General features: G+C 42.5%; 2 protein-coding genes across 7 annotated transcripts in view; one reads left to right on the forward strand and one right to left on the reverse strand.

Annotated features, from left to right (window-relative positions):
• APOBEC2 (apolipoprotein B mRNA editing enzyme catalytic subunit 2) overlaps positions 1–12,920 on the forward strand; it is a 14,358-nt gene extending 1,438 nt beyond the window's left edge. Inside the window, exons 2-3 of the mRNA XM_004379431.3 lie at positions 8,947–9,510; positions 12,499–12,920. Coding sequence (XP_004379488.1) covers positions 8,947–9,490 — 544 coding nt within the window. The 3' untranslated portion in view covers positions 9,491–9,510; positions 12,499–12,920. The remainder of the gene's footprint in view (positions 1–8,946; positions 9,511–12,498) is intronic.
• Positions 12,921–13,526: 606 nt separating this feature from the next.
• OARD1 (O-acyl-ADP-ribose deacylase 1) overlaps positions 13,527–21,059 on the reverse strand; it is a 15,973-nt gene continuing 8,440 nt past the window's right edge. For 5 of the 6 annotated variants that reach the window (XM_023734167.1, XM_023734165.1, XM_023734164.1 and 2 more), the window contains one exon: positions 13,830–15,663. In XM_023734167.1, the coding sequence (XP_023589935.1) occupies positions 15,561–15,663 (103 nt within the window). In that variant the 3' untranslated portion in view covers positions 13,830–15,560. Of the gene's footprint in view, positions 15,664–21,059 lie in introns of all 6 variants that reach the window. The other variant, XM_023734169.1, reaches the window with a different exon arrangement.

Here is a 21,059-nt window from a genome sequence, read left to right on the forward strand (position 1 = left end):
CCCCAACCCTTACGTAAATCATAAGTATTCTTTTTTTTTAAATTGTACTTTAGATGAAGGTTTATAGAACAAACTATCTTCTCATTAAACAGTTAGTATACACATTGTTCTGTGACATTGGTTACCACCCCCACGACATGTCAACACTCTCCCCTTCTCGACCTTGGGTTCCTGCCCCCTCCTGCCTTCTCGTCCTTGCCCCTGGGCTGGTGTGCTCCTTTAGTCTCATTTTGTTTTATGGACCTGTCTAATCTTTGGCTGAAGGATGAACTTCAGGAGTGACTTCATTACTGTGCTAAAAGGGTGTCCGGGGGCCATACTCTTGGGGTTTCTCCAATCTCTGCCAAACCAGTAAGTCTGGTCTTTTTTGTGAGTTAGAATTTTGTTCTACATTTTTCTCCAGCTCTGTCTGGGACCCTTCTCTTTGCTGATTTCTAAGAAAACCAAAGGGAAATGTATCCTGAGCAGGCCCCTGAACTTCCATTTGCCCATGCCCACCTGCCTAATCTCACCCCCATCTCAGGATTAAGAGCAGCTGGACACAGATTAATACAGACACAGGGAAAGCCTAGGGCAGCCGGGCCAAGAGAGTCCCTCAATTCCAGTGCTAGGAGATCCTTTTTCTAACACCTGAGCATGCTGGTCCATGTTGTCCTTGGTCACACACACCCACACTCCACTTTGCACAGTGCTGTGATCCCTCCAGCAATGGAGCAGGGGAGGTCAGGAATGAAGTAAATGGTGTTTACTGAGTTGAACATGCTTTGGAGTCTCAGGGTGGTTGGTCCTCAAGGGTAAATATTCTATTACACTAGTCAAAGGCTTTATAAATCACATGCATGAGCTCATTCAACTCTTAGGACTATCGTAGGAAAGGGAGATATAGTATTGCCTATTTGGCACAGCGGTTAAGCCCTCCACTGAAAGGTAGGCTGTTCAAACCCATCAGCCGCTCGGAGGAAGAAAGATGTGGCAGTCTGCTCCCATAAAGATTTATAGCCTGGGAAACCCTATGGGGCAGTACTATTTTGTCCTATAAGGTCACTATGAGTAGGAATTGACTCGACAGGCATGGGTTTGGTGTTTTGGTTTATAGGTGGGAAAACTGAGTATCAGGGAGTTTGAGCAACTTATCAAGACCACACAACCAGTAAGTGGGAGGTCTCCTGGCTTCCAGCCAAGTTATTCTTTCCACTGGTCTCTTACTTGTTCTGGGTCCCAGGTTTCCCAAACGGATCTCCACCTATCTTCATCTGCAAGGCAGTGAGGGCCAAAGGCTTCCCAAGTCCCACAGCTCAGAAAACAGGCACAGCTTTAGGGCGCTCTAAGAGCAGTTCGGGTGGGAGGCAGAGCCCTCAGTGTTTCCTGGCCACAAGCAATAGCTGTGGAGCTCTGTGTCCTGGGCCCCTCCGGGTAAATAGATGGCTTAAAATAGCCCAGAGGTGTGGCTGTGTCTGTGCAGGATGTGGTGAGGGAACAGCTTTCCTCTCCTTTACAGTCAAAGGGGTCAGCACAGCAGTTCCTTTCCTAGTCTAGATTCCACAGGGGGTGAATCTACCTGCTGCACTCCTCACAATCCAGCAGGTATACCAGTTGCCGTCCAGTCGACTCTAACTCATGCTGATCCCATGTGTGTCAGAGTAGAACTCTGCTCTATAGAGTTTTCAATAGCTGATTTTTCAGAAATAGATCAACCAGGCCTTTCTTCCAAGGGACCTCTGGGTGGACTCTGACCTCCAATCTTTCGGTTAGCAGCCGAGCACGTTAACTGTTTGCACCACCCAGGGCTCCAAACTAGCCGAGAGGGGGCAGCTTTTCAGCAAACAGTGTGAAGTGAAGAGGGAGTATCTGGTAGGAATAAGGGGAAAAATGCCCTGCTTTTAGTGATTCTGGTTTGAACAGGGCACTCAGGATAGAAAACAGACTTAAGAACATTAACAAAATTACAGGGAGAAAGTGCTAGCAAAAAAGATCTAAAATTGCAGTAGTATGCTGGAGCCGGCTCACACTGACTGGCAAGTCCATGTGTGCATCTCTTCCCAGCTCTGTGTTCATTGATAGCTTGAAATCAGCCCTAGGGAGAGAATTTAAACTATGTAAATTGTAAATCGGCAAACACTAGAAAGCATGCATGACTTTTTTTTTCTCTGTCTCTCAGAGAGCTCAGTGTTAAACATTTACCAGCACACCACTGAGAGAAACCTCTGAAAGTGAGAGAAGAGCAGAGAAGGGATCAGGTCTGGTAATTGTTAGGATAGAGCGCTGAAAGATCCGAGGGCTGGAGAAGGCACCATCCATGAATACTCTGATTTATTGAGTGTCTACTGCTGTCCAAATCCTGAGAGGTTGGATTACTTGCCGCATCCTTCAGGGGAAGAAACTAAGCCTCAGAGAGATGAATAATTTGCCTAAAACTAGTTGGTGGAGTAGAGCATGAATTCTAGGACTAACTGGCTTCAAATCCACACATGTATCTAAAAAATCATAAAGAAGATTTTCTTTTTAAATACACTTTTTTTAAAGAGTTTTAGGTTTACAGAAATACTGCTCAGAAAGTACAGAGTTCCCATATACCCTCTCACCACCCCCCGCACAGTTTCTCCAATTATTAATATCTTGCAATTGTGTGGTACGTTTGTTACAACTGATAAGCCAGTACTGATGCACTATTATTAACTGAAGTCCATAGTTAACATCAGGGTTCACTCTTTGCGTTGTGTTCTATGGATATTGACAAACGCATAAGGTCATGTGTCTACCGTTATTATATTGGCACTACTGAACTAGTGTCTAGTTCTAATCTTTTGCTGTTGTTGGCCTGCCATCAAGTCGGCTCTGACTCACGGCGACCTTATGTGTAACAGAACAAAACATTGCCCAGTCCTGTGCCATCTTCATGGTGGTTGCTATGTATGAGCCCAGTGAGAACAGAAGACAACAAACTGACTCTGGGCACCCCGGCCTGCACCCAGGGCTCATGGAAGGTCAAAGCTCTGTGTGCAAAGACGGTGCCTCCCAGGGAAAACGGGGAGCTCTGGGCTTGCCTTAGGCAGAGTTCATCCAGTCCGGCAGATGAGGAGCAGCCAGCCCACCAGCCCCCTTCTCAGCTCCTGCAAGTGCAGGCTGTTAGAACACTCTGCTTCTCCTCGTGTGCTCCTCTGCCTAGGCCCACTTCTTAGCATCTGCTTACAGGTGCTCTGAAAAAGGGAGAAGGAAATGGAAATCGGCAATTCTGCCTCTTTCGAGCAGGTCACTGAAAGGTCTAGTGAGGGAAAGCTGAAACCAGTCAACACTCAAATACCTGTGAGCAGATTTTCCAGTTCATGGATTATTTTGGAGCAAATGTTTAATCTCAGACCAGCTTCTACTGCCCTCCAGGTTCACCGTGCAGATTTATTTTATTGTACTTTAGATTGAGGTTTACAGAGCAAATTAGTTTCTCATTAAACAGTTAATACACATATTGTTTTGTGACATTGGTTGCCAACCCCACGACATGTCAACACTCTCTCCTTCTCGACCTTGGGATCCCCATTACCTGCTTTCCTCTCCCCTCCTGCCTTCTTATCCTTGTCCCTGGGCTGGTGTGCGCACTTAGTCTCGTTTTGTTTTATGGGCCTGTCTAATCTTTGGCTGAAGGGTGAACTTCAGGAGTGACTTCATTACTATGCTAAAACAGTGTCCCGGGGCCATACTCTTGGCACTTCTCCAATCTCTGTCAGACCAGTAAGTCTGGTCTTTTTTTGTGAGTTAGAATTTTGTTCTACATGTTTTTCCAGCTCTGTCTGGGACCCTCCATTGTGATCCCTGTCAGAGCAGTCGGTGGTGGTAGCTAGGCACCATTTAGTGGTGTTGGATTCAGTCTGGTGAAGGCTGTGATGCTTGTGGTCCATTAGTCTTCTGGACTAATATTTCCCTTGTATCTCTGGTTTTCTTCATTCTCCCTTGCTCCAGACAGGGTGAGACCAGTGGAGTATCTTAGATGACCGCTCATAAACTTTTAAGACCCCAGACGCTACTCACCATGTAGATTTATGCTTAGGAAATGTGAATGCCTCTTAATGTGAATAGTTCACATAACCTGAGAAATATATATTTACTCCCATCCCTTCTCCTTCCATCAAGCAGAGCATCTTCCTAATTTTTTCTGGGTATCAGGAGTCTCTCTTTCCTCCTTAGAGAGCTGCAGGCCCAGTAGCCTGGATCTAAGATGAAGTATGAACGGACTTGCTTGTAGAAGAATGAGGAAGCCATTCTTAGGTGCTATCTGAGGCTGAGGGAGGTGGTAGGAGTCATGCTGTTGGTTTCTGTGCCTAAAGAAGTGAATGAGCCCGGGAATTTAGACTGAAGAAGTGGACTACCAGCATATCTCTCTCTCCTGACACTTCACTGCAACACACACACACACACACACACACACACACACACACACACACCACTTGAGCAATAAAATATTTGCTGGGGATGGGAATAAAGGGATATCTAAGTCCTTAGGTATATAATACTTAGGCATATCAATGCTACTAGGAGGAAAAAAAAAACCAGTGATGTTTGTAATTATCCAAGAAATTAGGTATCACTATTTCCTTCCTTTTGCTAGTGGGTATAACAGTGTGGATTTATTCTGCGCTTCTATAAAATCACTCAAGATGATCATGTTGCCTAACTCCCTGGAGAAATTTCAGACATCCTGGGTCCTCCACCACCTCTATTCTCCTGTGATCCCCTTCTGGACCTAGCTGTTGCTATCTGTGGGAGGCCCAAAGAACCTTATTGGACCTGTATGTTCCTTCCGATCAAGAAGCTCACTGACAAGCCAAGCAAGTCCAGTCTTTGAGCAAGCCCAACGGAAGGACTAGGAACCAAAACCTTCGCTGCCATTCCTTTGCCCCTTGAAAGCATTTCTATTCCTAAAGCACCTAGTCCAGTGCTGCGTGACAGAGCAGACCATGGGGCTGCTGGCCAGAGGGGTAGGAAACGGGTTATTTATACAGAGGTGACCTTTCTTCCTCTCCCTTGGGTTTCAGGTTTCTCTGGGTCCTTTCTTCTTATCTAGGGAAGAGGAGGAGGGGAAAACATCAGAGCTTAAGAGGGGCTGAGAGAAGCAGCAGCCTCATACCAACCACCAACTTGGAACTGCATGCCGGGCCAAACTGATACTTTCTGCTGATCTGTACTTGGCAAAGTTGAAGCAATGCTTTGAAAGGGAAGGTTCCAGAAGGAAATCTGAGGGACCACACAGGCAGCTATTGCTGAAGCCCCCAAGCCAACCAAGTAGCCATGAATATTCCCAAGGGTTCCACATGAGAATCCATCACACAGGTGGCTCTGGAGTTGAACTGGAGTGGAGGGTGGTCTAGCAGGACATGAAGAGCAAAAAAGGGTTTAGGCAAGAAAGGTAAGCCCTGTGCTTCTCGGGAGCCATTCTTCCCATTCCATTTTCCCATTCCACTCCAGAAGGGAAGGGACCTGTTAGCAACCTGATGAATTCAGGAACGGTCTGGTGAGGCGAGTTTAATTACGGACTGCTCAGTGTAAGTGAATTCCCAGCAAGGTTTAAAGAGGAGAGGGGAATCATCAGCTCTCCATTCTCCTAAAATGTTAATAAACACCTCCAGATCAGGAACAGAGGGGCTTAGAGAGCTAACAATAGTATCCACAGGAATCCTGGGGCTGGATCCTCAAACACATCCATCTCCACAGTGGAAACTTAACTTGACAGCAAGGCACATGGAAACTTGTATGGAGGAAATCTGGTGATGGTGGGGGTTGGGGGATACCCTGCAGGGAAAGAATTCAGCCCTTTGGCACTCACTGTTTATCCCTAAGGAGCCAAGGCCCTGGGACGCCAGGCATTCCCCTGCAGGCCAAGGAGTTGGGTGACCTTTCTGAGGACTGGGCAGGAGTGGAAAGAGGCCAACAGCAGTTAACGGTGCCATAGTGGATCTTCTGGGGCAGCCAAAGAGATTACATTTTTGAAAAGGAAGACATTCAACCTCTCCAGCTCATACTCATCCTCTCCTTTCCTCACATTTTCAATCTCTCATGTTAAAACCTCTTCATCCTGGAAAAGATTAGTCTGAAGGACTAATGGACCACAGCTACCAAGGCCTCCACCAGACTGAGTCCAGTACAGCTAGATGGTGCCTGGTTACCACCACTGACTGCTCTGACCAGGATCACAACAGAGGGTTCTGGACAGAGCTGGAGAAGGATGTAGAACAAAATTCTAAAAACACCACAAAAAAAAGACCAGATTTACTGGCCTAAAGGAGACTGGAGAAACCCCGAGAGTATGGCCCCCAGACACCCTTTTAGCTCAGTGGTAAAGTCATTTCCGAGGTTCACCGTTCAGCTGGGGGGTGGACAGCCCCATAAAACCAAATGGGACTAATGAGGCACAGCAGTCCAGGGACAAGGGCCAGAAGGCAGAAGGGGACAGAAAAGCTGGTGATAGGGAACCCAAGGTTGAGTAAGGATAGTGTTGATGTGTTGTGAGGTTGTTAACCATTGTCATAGGGCAACATGTGTACTAACTGTTAAATGAGAAACTATTTTGTTCTGTAAGCCTTTATCTAAAGTGAGAACAGCAGCACAATTGGAAGAGCGTAGTTGATGTCACTGAACTGTGCACGTAGAAATTTTTGAAATGGTGTATCTTTGGCTATGTATATGTTCTACAAAAAAAAAAAGTCAAGAAGGGAGAGGGTTGACACGTTGTGGGGTTGTTAACCAGTGTCATAAAACAATATGTGTACTACTGTTTCATGAAAAACTATTCGTTCTGTAAGCCTTCACCTTAAGTACAATAAAAGAATATATATATATAAAAAAAACAAACCAGTTCCTTTTGAGTCAATTCTGACTCATGGTGATCCTGTGCGTCAGAGTAGAACTGTGCTCCATAGGGTTTTCAATGCTGATGTTTTACAAGTAGATAGCTAGGGCTTTCTTGAGTTGTCTCTGTGTGGACTTTAAACTCCAGTCTCTCAGCAGCTGAACTCGTTAATCATTTGCACCACCCAGGGACTCCAGTGTATTGATAGGGGGGATTATAATGATTTACTGTCAAATTTTGAACCAACCTTGCATTCCTGGGTTAGTGCCTATTTGGTCATCATTATATATTGCTGGATTTAATTTGTTAACTTTTGTTTAAGAATTTTCGCATTTATTTCAAGAGGTATATTGGTATATAATTTTCTTTTCTTATAATGTAATTGTCTGATTTGAGTGCCATGGAAATGCTAGTCTCATACATGATTTGCAAAGTGCTCCTTCCTCCTCTGTTTCCCGAAAGAGTTTGTGCTGAATTAGTATTAGCTTTGTTTTCTTAAAGTTTTATATAATTCATCAGTAAAGCCATTTGGCCTAAAAAGAAAAAAAAAAAAAAAACCTCTTCATTCTCCTTTTTCTCTTCTTCTTACTACCAACTGGGCATTGGTAGTTCAGCCGTAGAATTCTCGCCTTCCATGCAGGAGACCCAGGTTCAATTCCTGGCCAATGTACCTCACATGCAGCCACTACCCGTCTGTCAGTGAAGGCTTGCATGTTGTCATGATGCTGAACAGGTTTCAGCAGAGCTTCCAGACTAAGACAGACTAGGAAAAAAGGCAGAACGATCTACTTCTGAAAATCAGCCAGTGAAAACCCTATGGATCACAACAGTTCACAACTGATCATGGGAATGGCGCAGGAATGGGCAGCATTTTGTTTCGTTTGTGCAGAGGCTGACTCGAAGGCAGCTAATAACTATCACTACCAAACTTTTTAAAAAACCTGACCTTTTTCTGCTGCTTTCACTTCCTAACCATCCATCTCTCCCCCTTGAAACCGCTGGACACCTACACTATTCATCACCAAGCCTGGGTTTTCGAAGACACCTAGTGGGCTTTAGTTTTAGGCTTTTCCCTAGCTTCAATTCCATCTTCCTCCTGCTGCCACTCTCATCTTCCTCGGACATCACTCTTATTATACCTTTCTTCTACTCAAAAACCTGCAATGATTGTTCCCTCCTGAATCAAGACTAAACTTTGAAGAACCTTCATAATATGTTCTCCACTCTACTGATTTGTTTTTAGCAATCCTTCTAAGGTTCTTAGCTGTTTTATTTAAATCTTCTTTGTCCAGCTAGAACCTAGCCACTAGATTATAAGCATCTGGAGAGCAAAGGCCAAGTGTTTAGAGGTTTTGAAGTGACACACAAGCCAAGTTATACCATGGTACTCTTTTATCTGGCCTCACAGATAAAGATTCTTGGGCACTGAGCATGTGACAATCCTTTCTACACCTAAGGGAAAAGATAGACTTGATAAATGGTCACTAGAAGAGCATGATACTGCAAATCTTATGCCATTCCTTGCCCAAGAAGCAATTCACCAGTTACAAGGGGAGAAATGAAAGCATGAAACGTTCTGCAAAATCTTTTGTCTTGCTCTGTCATGAGAAATTTTACATGCTTGCTACTTTGTAAAATTATTAGAACACTGCTTTTCAAACCTGGCTGCGTATTTAGAATTATCTGAGGAGCTTTTACAAAATATTGATGCCTAGGTCCCCTTTCCAGATCTAATTGGTGTGGTGAGGGGTCCAGGCATTGACATTTTCAGACTCCTCTAGTTGATTTTAATGAATAGCCAGGTTAAAGATTCACTGGCTTAAAGGAGAGTGTTGTGTTTTGGGAGGGATGGTGAAGGCAGTGTTTACAGACCCTTCCTAATCAGGTGACCAAAACGCACTCCCCAATACAAAATTCTTTCGTCTCCTCCAGATAAACCTTTTTGGATTCTTTCATGCCTTTTTGTCACTGACACGTTAGTGCCAGCAAGCTCCACTTCTATATAACAGTTAATGTATCTCTAAGAGTTATCTACTCCAGGCTGGCCCTAGAGACAAGAGCTAATCATTCCCCCCTTTTCCCTGGCCCTTTCTTCCCTTGCTCTACAGAGAACGGCTGCCTGTCAACTTTTTTAAGTTCCAGTTCCGGAATGTGGAGTACAGTTCCGGACGGAACAAGACCTTCCTCTGCTATGTGGTTGAAGTGCAGGGCAAGGGAGGCCAAGTCCAGGCATCACGGGGATACCTAGAGGACGAGCATGCAGCTGCCCATGCCGAGGAAGCCTTCTTCAACACCATCCTGCCAGCCTTCGACCCGGGCCTGCGGTACAACGTCACCTGGTATGTGTCCTCCAGCCCCTGTGCAGCTTGTGCTGATCGCATTATCAAAACCCTTAGCAAGACCAAGAACCTGCGCCTGCTTATTCTGGTGGGGCGGCTCTTCATGTGGGAGGAGCCGGAGATCCAGGCTGCTCTGAAGAAGCTGAAGGAGGCTGGCTGCAAACTGCGCATCATGAAGCCCCAGGACTTCGAGTATGTCTGGCAGAATTTTGTAGAGCAAGAAGAGGGCCAGTCCAAGGCCTTTGAGCCCTGGGAGGACATTCAGGAGAACTTCCAATACTACGAGGAGAAGTTGGCAGACATCCTGAAGTAGGCCACTGGGCTCCGTCTCACGTGAGTTTTCCTGGTGCCATGGCACAGTCACTTTATTAACTGGTAACTTGGGTAGAAGGCTTGAAGCCAGGTGGAACAGATAGTATAATGTTTTGATCCTCCTTTGGAAGGATTTAATTCCTCTGCTTTTACTGGTTATAAAAACATTTTTAGAACACCCTGTCTCAGTTTTCTTTCCTCTGAATACCTCTCCTAAACCTTTTTCCCTTCTATACTTTTAAGTGAAACTAACTTTTCCCGTAACTTGGAATACTCAAGGTTGGCAGGGATCATAAAGCCTTGATAAGACGGAATGACTCTTTCTGTAGTAAGATCGTTGTTGTTGTGTGTCATTGAGTCGATTTCGACTCATAGCGACCCTACAGGACAGAGTAGAACTGCCCACAGGGTTTCCAAGGCTGTAATCTTTATGGACACAGACTGCCACATATCTTTCTCTCGCGTACTGGCTGGTGGGTTCGAACCTCTGACCTTTCAGTTAGCAGCCGAGCTGTTAACCACCTCGTCACCAGTAAGATTAGATAGTACAAAGACCTGTTATTGAACAACAACAGAGAAGATGTTTGTCTTAGTCATTTAGTGCTGCTATAACAGAAACACCACAAGTGGATGGCTTTAACAAAGGGAAGTTTATTCTCTCGCAGTCCAGAAAACTCCCCGGTCTGGGAGCTTCTCTTTGCACAAACCTCTGCTCTCGGCACTGCTTTCTTGGTGGTATGAGGTTCCCATGTCTCTGCTCGCTTCTTTTATATCTCAAAAGAGACTGGCTTAAGACAATATCTAATCTTGTAGACCTCATCAATGTAACTGCCACTAATCCATCTTATTACATCATAGGGATAGGATTTACAACACATAGGGAAATCACATCAGATTACAAAATGGTAGACAATCATGTAATACTGGGAATCACGACCTAGCCAAGTTGATATTTTGGGGGGACACAATTCAATCCACGACAATATTTAAATCCCCTATGCACACGATGTACGTGTCCAGACTTACTAACTCTGTACACCTTCTAGATGCCTTACTCCCACCCTCATTTGCAATCTTACCATTCCATTTTTCTCTACTGAAGGTTTCTTATTCCCTCAGAATCAATTTTTTCATTTTTAGTAATTTTGCAATTCCCCAAATGGATATGTATTCAAGTTTTTCTTTTCTTTTTTGCTTTGGTCCAGAGAAACTTTCATGTTTTTAAACAAATGATTATGCACTGAAGGAGACTGATAATTGCTGTGTGAAAAAGTATCATTCAAGAACATTTTCCTTATGTTGAGAAGATCTCAGCACAAACCTAAGGGAAATGCTGAATGAAGGAATGGGAATAATACAGCAATAAACTATTTTATGCAGGAATCTTTAAAGGGTTAAAAAGATGTTTGTAAATTAGGCAGCAGCTCAGAAGTCACCGCCTACAGATATCAAGAGGTGATAGGAGAACTGGAAGTAAAGATTAGCTATTTAAGCAAATAATTAGGACGCAATTAAGGCCAATTTGGCCTCTTGCTGAGGGTAAATTAGACTTACAGAAACAGGCCGATTATGCTCAGGAAACAGCTTTTTTTATATTTGGTCTGCTCTAGTTGCTCCTGTAGAAATGTTATGACTAACCCCTTTGCAAGGCCCAAGTTACTGATCAAAATTCTCCTCCACCACCCTCTTAGAATCCTTAAATGAGGGCATGCACACAGGGCACCTGGTAATTCTCAGGCTGAGCATTTGCCAATCCATGAAGCCACGATTTCCAGCCAGTTCTTACAAAAGGCAGGACACATTCATTAAATTCAGTGAGACTATGGTAAGGTAATGCCATGAGGGTACCCTGCTCACGTAAGACACCATTCTGAGTGTGGGTGGGTAGTAGTAAAGACAGACTTCTGAGGGTGACCGCTGAAAATATGAAACTTTAAAAATCCCTTGAAAATTTTGTTAGTATAGGTACCATCACTGTAATTATACATAGATTCTACAAAGAGCCCTGGTGGCCCAGTGGTTAAGCGTCCGACTGCTAACCAAAAGGTTGGCAGTCCAAACCCACCAGCTGCTGTGTGGAAGAAAGATGTGGCAGTCTGCTTCCGTAAAGATTACAGCCTAGAAACCCTATGGGGCAGTTCTACTTTGTACTACAGAATCACTATGAGTTAGAATCGACTTAAAGGCAACAGGATACTTTCTTCTCAAACATCTTTCAGAGTCACGAGCCACTTCTTCCAGCTGTCTTACCGGCAAGTCCTCAAGGATTTTTTGGTTTTCCTTTTTCCCATTAAGCCAAATAATTAGGAAGCTAAAACTGCTATAAAAATTGAGCATTTGAGTAAGGAGATTAAAAATATCTTTTAATTTTGAATAATTGAGGGTCTTATCTATCTTATACTAATCTAAACAGAAGTAAAAAAGACAAATCACTCTGAGGGGAAATTCCATTTCTAAATCAAATTACTTTTAAATACAGTGAATTATTTATTATTGGGCATTTTCCACATTACAAGCCTCCTTCCACTAGTGAACATAACTGTAGTAGCTGAGTCCATTAACATGCTTCCCTGTCCTCTACTTAAGTTGGTCATGTTCCCGAAGGGAAAGGTTAAAATGTACCGAAATAAAAATTAAATTAAATTAAAAAATTGGCAAGAACAACCCTGCTTAATTAAAATACACCCAAGAAATGAGTATTTGTTAAATAAAATTTGCCTCATACTTGTTGATCTATCTTTTTAAAAAAGAGGACAGAACAAGATTTAACCATATACTTAAGAGCACAGTTAAAGCAGATCTCTTCCATGGTATTCTCTGTGTGACCTACCCCAAAATATGAACGAAAGAAACAGATTCAATCATGGATAAGCCAGAAATCATAGGATACTATGGGGTTAAAATTCAAGGACTTATTGGGGAAAACAGAGAGACACCCTAGCTTAAAATGAAACTCTTGTTTGAGGCCAGCAGGGCTCTGGGTAACATTCTTTCTGTTTCCTCACTAAGGTCTGCCTGCTGCCACCAAGAGACAGCCGTGACATGTTATGGCCATCTGGGACATACCTGTCTTCCTAATACCACTTGGAGCCAGACAACATTCAACACCAGCCAATCCAACTGGACAAGGCCTTCAGAGGACTCAAAATACACTTCTCATGCTGTAATTCACTTAGGCTGTGCTTCTTTCTATAAGGCTGCTCTTAGGGGTGGAGGAAAGTGAGCTGCAAGGAAAGAAATGGCAACCATATATGGGCAGCAGGCCATCGTGGGGCTGAAGGTCCTAATTACTCCTCAAGAGGGGCTGCTTAATGCAAACAGCCTCAGACCCAACGTGCAGCTCTTTGCAATACATCTAAAAATGAATTTTATGTTGTTTTTTAAGAAAGAAAAACAGCAGTATTAATAAAAGAACTGGTGTGTTTTCTGTGGCCAAGTTTTTTAAGAAACTTCGATATTTGGGAGTTACCATGGATGGTGAACAAACCCAGAAACCAAGCCATAACATTTTAAAGTGGTTTGGTTACGACTAACTAAATCAGGACTTGCTCTCAGCAATGCAGGATACCACCCCTCCCATGCAGCCTTCCCACCGTGCTCTTGACCTTCACAAAATACTTTCTTCTGAGATTACTTGTAAATGAGGGCCTCTTCCCTTTTATGAAAACAAGAAATATGGTAGAGGGTGAAAAAAAGACAAGGGACTTCTGTTTTATAAGGTATCCATATCCCTATTATTAGTTAATAAGTAATTTAATTAGCTTCCTGGGTAAAGAGAAGAGGGTGAGAAGCAGGGAGGTATCAATATTCAAATGTAGATCATGAAAGAGCATTCAATTTGTGGTACTTGATGGTGATGGCAAGGTGATGTCAAAATAAAAGGTCTGTCTGATTCCTATGTAGAAACACATTTTCACATGTGAATTTCTGGGTGTTTGCCAAGCTCTAACTAGGTTTCCAGGAAAAATGTGTTCATTCTGATAATCAGGCCATGCCGCCTTTCCTCAGGCTTCAAGTGTGATAAGTCATTGGAATTTGACCCCAAGACTATCTGTGAATGACAAAGCATGTTACCACAACACTGCTGAGACCTAGAATTCCACTTACAGCCAATCCTGGATGAGTTTTGTTAAAACAATCATCAAAGCTCATACTCTGAAAAAAATTAACCCTAATCCTTCTAAAAGCATAGGAAGTCTAAAAAGTCACTATTTTGACCCAGACTGATTGGCACACAGCTAAGTGGTTATAAATTCAGCTGCTAACCAAAAGGTCAGCAGTTCGAATCCATCAGCTCCTCCTTGAAAATCCTACAGGGCAGTTCTACTCTGTCCTATAGGGTCGCTATGAGTTGGAATCGACTCAATGGCAGTGGGTTTTAAGCAAAATACTTTCAAGTTTCCTCTTATAACCCTACTCTCATTTTCAGTTTTGTGTATTTGGACATTCTCTCCCTTTTTTTTTCTCTTCAATTTTATTGTATGTATGTGGGCAGAAGCAAAGCTTCAAGATAAGCCTCAAAGTTTGCTAATGAATTTACCCTTGCACTGCCCATACCCCAACACAGAGAACTTCTGCTCCACCTGGAGGTACAAAAGAAGTGACATACTTTTTGAAACTGCTGCCTCCTATCAGGCTGAAATGTGATAAGAACACTCGTCTAAAGTACAAAGATTATATTTAACCAGTGCTTTCCTGGTGTTTCAACAGACCCCTTTTAAAATCCAGTTGTTGTTTTATACTTGGGGAAGCAGGAAGCCTTGTGACAGGCTCAGAATTCACTCTAGGGAGAAAATCAGTAACAAGTCTGGCTGTTTTAACTCTCACCATCATAGTATTGGGGACAGCGGGGGACTTCTAGTTTTCCCAATGGCCCTGACACTGAACCACTGTGCTAAATCCATAAGCTTTATTCTCCCACCATGACAACAAGGGTGGACACAGTGCTGCTCTCTTAGGATAGGAAGAAAAGGGGACTAATCTTTACTGCAGTGTACTTGAGTCCAGCTAGCTGCTCATCAGAATCTTCTAGGAGCTTAAAAACACAAATAAACCTGCACCACCACCCCCTCCAGACAAATCAAATTACGTTGTTTTTGGGAAGAAGGGGGTGGGCCTTTATTTTTTTTTTTAAAGAAGACTCACATGAATTTTGTTGAGAACCACCGATTTAACGAGTCACTACTCTGTGCAGAGCACTCTGTTAGGCATTTAACATACATTATTTCATTTGTTTCATGATTGAATTCAGACACATTCCATCACAGAAAGTAGGCAGTGGACATAAGAGAGGAAGAGTTCATCATAGGAGATTCTAAAAACCTTCTATTCCAGTATGTTGACTCATAATTTTTGTCCACTCTTATTTCTCCCGTTGTTCTTTCCACTGTGTCCTGTTCTGACTCTTTGAAATTAAGTTACAGGTGAACGTTATATGCAAGTCCAAACCAATAAAGATACAAGCACAAAACCTCATAGGACCCCAAGAAAAAGGTATTTATTTTTCCATTTTTTTCACTACAAATTCCTTGTTAACAAGGTAGAACTCAAAATTTTGTAATGAAAACAAAAGCAAAGTAACCCAATGAGACAAAACAACCAAAAAAATACAAAGCAACCCATAATTCTCTCCTAGGGTGAATCTGATAATCTAAGGAAAACACCACGTAAGTGTACAAATGACAAAAGACACCAAATTATTCGAAATGTCTTCATCCTCCCTTCAATGGCTCTTAAAAAGCAGAGAATTCAAATCAATGGTGCCACCTAGTGGCCAGCCAAACCAGGTAGCATACTGGAGCAAAAAAGTGGAGGTCACAGGCCCAACTATCTGGTTACCCTGCTTAATACAGGCCATCTACTCCCTACCTTGTGGCAAAAAAAAAAAAAAAAAACAGCAACATATCCCAAACAACCCCTCCTCCAGAGTTGCAGTCCAATCATCATCAGCCTATGAGAAAACTACTTCACATGAAACTTTCCTCTGCCCATTTTAGTGTTGGCTTGCCTAGTCCTATGGCCCAGCAAGGATGACACAGAAGAACACAGACACATCCAAAATGCTCATCTGTTCAGAGTGTGTACACAGTAATTTTGATGTCTGTTGCCTCAAATACCTCCTCAATCATTGTGGATACATTCTCCCATTGCAGGCGATCAAGACCACATCCAATCCTGAAAAAGATAAAACATCTACATTGGTTGTGATGAAGGTACCTAGTAAATTGCTCCTTCCCTATTCCTTTAGGCTGTATCCACCCAAAGCACAAGACAAGTTTTCTGGTCTTTACACCTGTAGGCAGCCATGGTGGGAGCGTAGAAACCAACTCTTGTGAGTCTCCCAAGGCTGTTCCTAGACAGCTCTGGTGTCCAATAGCTATCACTTCCCTTTTGCCTCATAAAGTCCCACTTACCAATTATTTCATGCTACACTTAGACATGTATAACTCTGCCATGTCACAAGATACTCACCATCCCTCTATGCTTACTGATGAAGACTAACTGTAGATGGGATGAGAGAAGGTTGACATTTAAAAAATACACTTATGATAACAGAATGTTAGAGAAGGTAAAAAGAAGAGGAACAAAGGGCAGATCTCTGCAATAAGGAAGTCAAGCTGGAATGTAGGGAAAGATGGAAAGTCAGGTCTCTGCAACATCCTGGTGGGAAGCCTCAATCAGTACACAAATCTCTACTACCTGGTACCTTTCTACCAAGATATTAAACTTTATTGATCTTCAACACTCCTAGGGGCAAAAGAGAGGCTTAAAATTGCCAACTTCATATCATAACGTGATGATTAAGTCCCTGAAGAACTGTGATTTTTAAAGAAGTTTCTGATACATAAGCCGTAACTATATCTAAGACTAATGCGAGAGGCAGAGTCAAGATGGTGGAGTAGTCAGATGCTTCCTGTGGTCCCTCTTACAACAAAGACTCAAATAAACAAGTGAATCGACTATTATGACAATCTAGAAGCTCTGAACATCAAAGGCAAAGTTAAGGAATCAGTCTGAGTGGCAGGGGGAGGGACAGATGGTTCAGAAGCAGCGAGGAGCTGTCATACCTGACCTGGTGGGAGTTGGCACCATTCAGGCCAGATTGGCTAGCATGCACGGTGAAGCAAGCAGCGGCGCTTAGGAGGTGTTTTCCACATCAGGAGAGACCGAGTGGCAGTGTGTCTACACAGGCCTCCAGAACCAGTGAAAAGTAGTGTGCAATCAGCAAAAGATAAGCACATGCGTCTAACCTACCACGTGGATCAAAAAACACCCACTTTCAGAAAAACCTCTCTCCTATTTACCCTCCCTGCTCCGCACCTGGTCCTGGGTGGGCCAGCTTCAGTGATTGCCTGATTGCGAGTTCCCTGGGCCAGAAGTAAAACCTGTCATGCGCCCTGAGCCATTCTCCCGGCCTTGGAAAGGGAAATTAACAAACAGGAATAAATAATCTGCCACCTCCCCAAAGCCAAGAACTCAGCGTAGGCACAGCTCCTTTGCCCAGGCACAGGCATAAGGAGTCCAAAGACTTTGAATGCCTTTCACCTCTGCATAGACCTGTGTGGGTCCATTTCAACAGCGTAGGCCTGATTACCACAGTACAACAGGGTATATACCTGAACCCTGACTTCAACTGTATCAGCTATATGCTGAAACGGTAGGTTCATGACATTTGACGCTGCTCTGCCCAATAAGCAGGGTCCTCACCTACCCCCTCAGGGGCCTGAGGACTGGTGACTCCACCCATGTCACCTAGCCACCTGCAAAAGGGGTTCAAGAATAAGTGGTGCCTCCCAGTCCTTACAGCCGACAGCACCAGGTGCCCAAAGTCTGGCTGCAAAACCCACCCACCTACGAGCTCTAGTGAACAGGGACATGCTTTCCTCCCAGACACTCAGGGGGAGCCATCAGCCCCCTGCCTTGCTCAATGCGTGACTGCCCTACTGCAGCCAGATACCTGTACCTACGCCAGTCACCCCTGCCTGTCTAGGACTGTAGGTGAGTGCCTGCACCACACACTTGGTGACAGACTACCTGGACACCTGTCTTAGTCATCTAGTGCTGCTCTAACAGAAAATACCACAAGTGGATGGCTTTAACAAAGAGAAATTTATTCTCTCAGTCCAGTAGGCTACAAGTCCAAATTGAGGGCATCAGCCCCAAGGGAATGCTTTCTCTGTCAGCTCTGGAGGAAGGTCTGTGTCAGCAAACTTCCCTTGTCTGGAAGGTCCTTGCGATGCATCAGTCTTCCCTTGGTCTGGGAGCATCTCAGCGCAGGAACCTCAGGTCCAAAGGACACGCTCTGCTCCCGGCACTGCCTTCTTAGTGGTATGAGGTTCCCATGTGTCTCTGCTCGATTTTCTCTTTTATATCTCAAAAGAGATTGGATTAAGACGCTATCTAATCTTGTAAAACTCATCAGTATAACCTCATCACAGTGACAGAATTTACAACACATAAGAAGATCACATATAACCTCATTATAGTGATAGAGTTTACAACACATAAGGAAATCACATCCGATTACACAATCATACAGTACTGCGAAACATGATGCAGCCAAGCTGACAAATATTTTTGGGGGACACAATTCAATCCATGACAACACCTGAGCTGAATCCATATAAAAAAAGTAAACAGACTCCTGGGCCTACATACCTAGTAACAAATCTAACCACCTTGTGATAGGACGTTAGCTTCAAAGACACCCATAATCAAACTAGCTCACACAAGCAGCCTATTTGGCATATCAAAACAAAACAAAAGAAAAACCTAGGACATAGTAAGCCAACATAAAATAAAGAAATATAATAACTTATTGATGGCTCAGAGACAACAGTCAATATCAAATCCCATAAAGAGGCAGATTATGATGGCTTCAGCAAGCTCCCAAAACAAAGGATCAAGAAATTTTCCAGAGGAAGAGAACTTCTTGGAATTACCAGAAGTAAAATACAAAAGATTAATCTACAGAACTCTTCAAGAGATCAGGCAAAACGCAGAACAAGCCAAGAACATACAGACAGAGCAATAGAGGAACTTAAGAACATTAGAGAAGAGCATAATAACAAATTTAACAGGCTGCAAAAATCCATAGAGAGACAGCAACCAGAAATTCAGAAGATTAATAATGAAATTTCAGAATCAGACAACTTAACAGAAAGTCATAGCAGCAGAATTAAGGCAATGGAAGTCAGAATTAGTGAGACTGAAAATACAGCACTTGACACCAAATTATCTGAGAAAAAAATCAGATAAAAGAATTTAAAAAAATGAAGAAACCTAAGAATTATGAGGGACTCTATCAAGAGTGACTGGAGTACCAGAACAGGGGAGGATAACAGAAAACGCAGAGAGATTTGCTGAAGATTTGTTGGCAGAAAACTTCCCTGATATCGTAAAAAATGAGAAAATATCTAAGATGCTCATTGTACCCCACATAAGGAAGATCCCAAAAGAAAGGCACCAAGACATATACTCAAACTTGCCAAAACCAAAGATAAAGAGAGAATTTTAAGAACAGCTAAGAATAAACGAAAAGTCACCCACAAAGAAGAGTCAATAAGACTAAGTTCGGACTACTCAGCAGAAACCACGCAGGCAAGAAGGCAATGGGATGACATATATAAAGCATTGAAGGAAAAAAACTGCCTGCCAAGAATTATTTATCCAGCAAAACTGTCTCTGAAAGATGATGGCAAAATTAGGGCATTTCCAGATAAACACAAGTTTAGGGAATTTGCAAAAACCAAACCAAAATTACAAGAAATACTAAAGGGAGTTCTCTGGTTAGAAAATCAGTAACATCAGATAACAACCCAAGAGTAGAACATAGGACAGAGCAACCAGATATCAACCCAGACAAGGAAGTCACAAAAGTAAATCAAAGCTAAAACACCGAAAATAGGGAAACATCTACATCAATATGTAGATGATGACAACATTAAAACAAAAAAGGACTAAAAAATGTAGTCATAAATCTTTCATATAGAGAGGAAGTCAAGACGATCCAAAGAAATAAAACACTGGTTTAAATTTAGAAAAAAGGAGTAAATATTAAGGCAACCACAAACGAAACTAATAATCCTACAAACCAAAATAAAAACAAGAAAAACATAGAGACTCAACAAATACAAAATCAACAAAAATGAAAAAGGTGAAAAGAAAATACACAAAGAAAAATGACTCAGCACAGAAAATAAAGTGGAACAAAGAAACTGTCAACAACACACAAAAAAAAGACATCAAAATGACGGTACTGAACTCATACCTATCAATAATTACACTGAATGTAAATGGACTAAATGCACCAATAAAGAGACAGAGAGTGGCAGAATGGATAAAAAAACATGAACTGTCTATATGCTGTCTACAAGAGACATACCTTACAGACACAAACAAATTAAAACTCTAAGGATGGTAAAAAAATATTTCAAGCAAATAACACTCAAAAAAGAGCAGGAGTGGCAATATTAATCTCTGACAAAACAGACTTTAAAGTACAATCCACCACAAAGGATAAGGAAGGACGCTATTTAATGATTTAAGGGTCAATACACCAGGAGGACAGAACCATAATAAACAGTTAGGCACCCAACGACAGGGCTCCAAAATATATAAACTCTAACAGCATTGAAAAGAGAGACAGACAGCTCCACAATAATAGAAGACTTCAACACACCACTTTTGCTGAAGGAAAGAACACCCAGAAAGAAGTTCAATAAAGACACGGAAGACCTAAATGTCACAATCAACCAACTTGATCTCACTGACATATACCGAACACTCCACCCAACAGCAGCCGAGTATACTTTCTTTCCACCGCACATGGAACATTCTCCAGAAGAGACCACACATTAGGTCACAAAGCAAGCCTTAACAGAATCCAAAGCTTCTAAATATTACAAAGCATCTTTTCTGACCATAAAGCCATAAAAGTAGAAATCAGTAACAGAAAAAGTAAGGAAAAAAATCAAACACATGAAAACTAAACAAAACCTTGCTCAAAAACTACCGGGTTACAGAAGAAATTAAGGATGGAATAAAGAAATTCACCGAATCAAAGGAGAATAAAAACACATCCTACCAGAACCTTTGGGACACAGCACAGCAGAGGTCAGTTTATAGCAATAAATGCATACATACAAAAAGAAGAGAAGGCCAAAATCAAAACATTAACCCCATAACTCAAACAAGTAGAAAGAGAGCAGCAAAAGAAGCAGAAGAAAAGAACTAATAAGAATTAGAGCAGAATTAAATGAAATAGAAAGTAGAAAAACAATTGAAAGACTTAACAAGACCAAAAGCTGGTTCTCTGAAAGATCAGCAAAATCAATAAACCACTGGCCAAATTGACAAAAGAAAAAACAGGAGAGGAAGGAAATAACCCAAACAAGAAATGAGATGGGCGATATCACAACACACTCAACTGAAATAAAAAGAATCTTAACAGAATACTACAAAAAGTTGTACTCTAAAAAATCTGAAAGCCTAGAGGAAACGGACAAATTTCTAGAAACTCACTACCTACCTAAACTAACACAAACAGAGGTAGAACAACTAAATAAACC

The sequence above is a fragment of the Trichechus manatus genome, unplaced genomic scaffold (genome assembly GCF_000243295.1).
Source record: "Trichechus manatus latirostris isolate Lorelei unplaced genomic scaffold, TriManLat1.0 scaffold00065, whole genome shotgun sequence".
NCBI lineage: Eukaryota > Metazoa > Chordata > Mammalia > Sirenia > Trichechidae > Trichechus > Trichechus manatus.